Source organism: Contarinia nasturtii, unplaced genomic scaffold (genome assembly GCF_009176525.2).
Source record: "Contarinia nasturtii isolate CC-2019 unplaced genomic scaffold, AAFC_CNas_1.1 Cnas_scaffold_4671, whole genome shotgun sequence".
NCBI classification, from domain to species: Eukaryota; Metazoa; Arthropoda; class Insecta; order Diptera; family Cecidomyiidae; genus Contarinia; species Contarinia nasturtii.
The window spans coordinates 21,204-25,567 of NW_022201957.1; the positions used below are offsets into that span (position 1 = coordinate 21,204).

General features: G+C 34.2%; 1 protein-coding gene across 2 annotated transcripts; it reads right to left on the reverse strand.

The window, feature by feature from the left end:
• LOC116351087 (serine/threonine-protein kinase Doa) lies at positions 1-1,908 on the reverse strand. Of its 2 annotated transcripts, none has more exons than XM_031783138.1 (6): positions 1,719-1,908; positions 1,482-1,652; positions 1,027-1,196; positions 759-872; positions 331-521; positions 1-268 (listed from the first exon to the last, which is right to left on the reverse strand). In XM_031783138.1, the coding sequence occupies exons 1-6, from the start codon at positions 1,878-1,880 to the stop codon at positions 147-149; spliced, it is 930 nt and encodes a 309-aa protein (XP_031638998.1). In that variant the 5' UTR covers positions 1,881-1,908; the 3' UTR covers positions 1-146. The 2 variants fall into 2 exon arrangements, with proteins under 2 accessions (XP_031638998.1, XP_031638997.1); XM_031783137.1 differs by having other exon boundaries at positions 331-539.
• Between the last annotated feature and the right edge of the window lie 2,456 nt (positions 1,909-4,364).

The window sequence follows — 4,364 nt, forward strand, 5'->3', positions numbered from 1 at the left end:
TTGGATTTATACAACCGATTTGTATTCAAAATATTGGCCAATCCACGGGCAATAGATTATAATTTGTAATTCATTTTTTACAATTAAAGTAAAATAATAAGAATTGGCTGAAAAAGAAATTAATAATAACCAAATCGTACTAAGTTTCATCTTGAGAGAGAATGGCTCCTTTCACGGCTGCTGCTAGTTGAGCTTGTTTGCTGACCTTTCTCTAAAATCTTTTGATGAGGGGGAAGTCTATTGAAGAACGGATGACGCAATGCTTCTCCTGTTTGTTATCGAAAAAATTATTTTCTATTTAGTTTTTTTTTTCGAATAAAGAAGGGTTACCTAAATTTATTCTTTGACTTGGTTCATATTCCAACATTCTTTTGATCAAATCAAATAGTTCCAAATGTTCTTCGCAATCCGACATTAAGTAACGATTAAGTGGTTTACAGTGATCGCGAACATAACGACCTGCTGATGATTTTTCATCCCAGTTCAATTTTCCATGGTAAAAGTATTTGGTTTTGGTTTTGCTGTAAAGAACATGATGACTTAATGTTTATGAGTTAAAATTTCGAAAAAATTATAGATTTTTATTATTTCATTTAAAAGGAAATTAGAAAAATGGTAAAAACTAAACATGATTTCATGTTTATATTTTGAATTTATTAATTTTAACAAACAATTTTTTTTTATTTCTAAAGCGGTTTTCAAAAATGTTCAAGATATCAAAATAAAATCTTTCAAATATTTTATTGCTATTGTCTTACCGTGCCATTCTGTACGGTATTGTACCGAGAATACGTTCCATCATTGCTAAATGTTCTCGATTATCATGTGTTTGGAAGAGTGTGATACCCAAATATAACTCAAACATAATGCAACTGAAATTGAAAATTTTTCAAAAGGTCATTTAATTTAATAAATGTATTCTTAATAGTAAAAGGATCGCTTAATATTTTTATAACCAAGATAAATGCTACAACACAGCAGTTCTTATAGTTCAATTTTGGTTTTTATTATTAGAATTTAACTCACCCAATAGACCACACATCACACGGTTGAGACCATCCTAATTCTAATATAACTTCCGGTGCTCTATAATGTCTAGTAGATACAATTGTACTGTGATGTTCATGATCAAATGTAGCGCTTCCAAAATCAATTAGACGTACGTCAGTGCATTTCACTTTTCGAATTTCTCGACTCTAAAAAGTATAAATATAATATATTTTCTATAAAATTTTATTTACAATAGTATTTTTTATCAAAGTGCATATTCGGTTCAACCCTCCAAACCATCTGCGTAAATAATTTTTTCAGTGTAAATTTCATTAAGAACATATTTCCAAACAAATTATCAAAACATCAGTGAGATGTGCCGAAGATTCAAGTCCGAACCATTTTTTGAAATCAGTATTATGTTCTTAATATTAGAATAATTTGTTTAAGATGTATGCATAAGATGATGAATTGTATTTCAATAAATTCACCTTTTTGTGATTATAACATGTTGTGTATTCAGAATCAACAAATAAAATATTTTCTGGCTTGAGGTCAGTATGAGTCAGGCGGTTGTCGTGTAAAAATTTTACAGAGTAGCATAGTTGGTATGCCATGTGGCGCACATGATCCAGTGGGTATGGTTCGTAGTTATTTTCGCGCTGAAATTCAATAAAACAATAGTTAATCAATGTTATTCGAATTAGCCACTTCAATATAGTTTATACCAAAAAATCAAAAACACTTAGGCCGAGCATTTCGAATGCGATGCACATATGACCGTGGAAATCAAACCAGTCTAGCATTTTCACGCATAAGCTGAAATATAAAGCGTTACAAAAAATAAATATCTTACATTTGAAGGTGGCGATATCTAAGCTAATTTTCATTTACTAACATCCGAATTGAAAAATCAAACATTTCCAAATATAGCTTTATTTTCGCAAAAATATGTTTAGAACCATAAAATATATTTTTCATTTTTTCAACTATTTTTACATTTTTCACTATTTTATGATTAGAATTTTGAATTTAAAAAAAAAAAACATATTTTATTCGACTCGAATGGCAGCAAAAATGGTTCTAAAGATATATAAAAAATTTTATATTATCTGGTGTATTTTGTAACAATATATTTCATCAACGATATTTGGATTTCATTATTTTAAATTTGGTTAAGCTCAACATATGAAATCTATTGCATTTTATATTTTTCACATTTTTCCACCGTATTTCACTATGACACAAATTTTGAAATTACTAGTACGAGGGCTGCTCCATATATTTCTAGAATTTCATTCAATGTCATATTCGTTAAGTTTAACATTCTGTCATACGCGCGCTATTTGTATTGTTTACAGTGACATCTAAATTGCGTCTCAACAAAAAAATGAATTTTACTCGTGAAAATTTTCATGCGATAATTTACTACGACTTTGGATTGGGTGTATCTCAATAACAGTGTTTTGATCAACTTCATTTGGTCTTTGGCGATGAAGCTCCATGCAAGGCCACTGTATATCACTGGCTTACTGAATTCAAACGTGGTCGTCATTCGCTCATCGACGAATTCCGTGAAGGTCGTCCAAAATCAGTTGTTGTTCCAGAAACTATAGATGCTGTCAGAAACATGATAAAGCAAGATCGTCATGTCACATACCGTGAGATTGAGGCATCCTTGGGCATTAGTATGAGAAGCATACACACGATTTTGCATGAACATTTGGCCGTAAAAAAGATTTGCTCTCGTTGGATTCCACATAAATTGACCGATGACCAAAAATTAGCTCGTGTGAATTGGTGCAATGAAATGCTCAACAAATATAACCGCGGTGCATCATATTCCGTCTATAACATCGTCACAGGCGACGAATCGTGGATATATGCGAATGAGCCCGAAACTAAACAGCAGTCGATAGTATGGGTCTTCCAAAGTGAAGATAATCCAACGAAAGTTGTTCGCGCTCGAAGTGTTGCGAAGCAAATGGTCGTCTGTTTTTTCGCAATTAGTGGACATGTGGCAATAGTTCCACTAGAGGATTGTAGAACAGTCAATTCTGACTGGTACACCACCATTTGTTTGCCAGAAGTGTTTGGTGAATTAAGAAAAAATAACCACCGTCGCAGAATAATTCTTCATCATGATAATGCGAGCTCTCACACATCTCATCACACAACTGAATATTTGACCGCTCAAAAGATCGAATTAATGGGTCATCCACCGTACAGTCCTGATTTAGCACCCAACGATTTCTTTTTGTTTCCGAGCGTAAAGAAAAAACTGCGTGGTCAACGATTTTCGACGCCAGAAGAAGCAGTTGATGCGTTCAAAACACACGTTTTGGAGATATCGGTTTCGGAGTGGCATGAATGCTACGGCAAGTGGTTCGAGCGTATGCAAAAGTGTATCGACCATCATGGCGAATACTTTGAAAAACAATAAAGCCATTTGTGATAAAAAAAGATTGCGTTGTGTATGCTTTTATAGAAATATATGGAGCAGCCCTCGTATAGGAAGTTAAGGCACAGTTTATGTAGCTATTCTACATTTTCAGTTTTTCCCCTGCGCGTCCAATTTTTTTTTTAAATCATTGCATTTTTATATTATTCTGACCCCCGTCCTCCAATAGCCTAAATGAAATGTGCGGATAAAATTAGTTATAGTTGGCCATAAATTTGAGTGCGAAATTCCGCATCCAAAAAGTGAAAAATCGACTTTTCATCATTTTACCCTAATTGGGGACTCTGAATTGTTAGGAGACTTGGGGAAAAGGGGCACGAGACAAACATCATATCTAGGATATTTTGGCATGCTGATTCCGAATTTTTGGGTTTCAGGTTGAAAAAATCATACCCCTGGGGGTGGGGGGACTTGGAGGGAAGGTGTCTTAAAAAATTTCTCTCGTAATTCTGAACAACTTTGTAGTACATTATTTTTTGATCCGAGCAAATTTTGACATGGTTGGGTACTCCTACCCCCAATACCCTGATCGGGCAGCCCTTATTTTCACAAACCTATTTTTTTGGCACTTTACATCGATCTATATAGGTGAAATTGATAACTTTTTGTGACACTTTGGGTACTTTACTGGTGAGAGAGAGAGGATGCCCACACTCACGGCACATTATTAGTGATGGAACCCCAATGAAGTGTGAGGATTTAAAAGCCGCTGATTGGGACCTGCTTCGGCGACCGTATTTTGACACTGATGAAAGAACATCGCATAATGACAATCTTGTCACTATAAAGTTCCAAAATTCGTTGTTGTCAAACACGAAAAAGAAATCATGGGTGAGACTCAACAAAAGTTATTGAAAGCACAACAAACGTATGGTCTCGATCCAGGTCTTCGGCTGGTGATTGGCGGTATTTG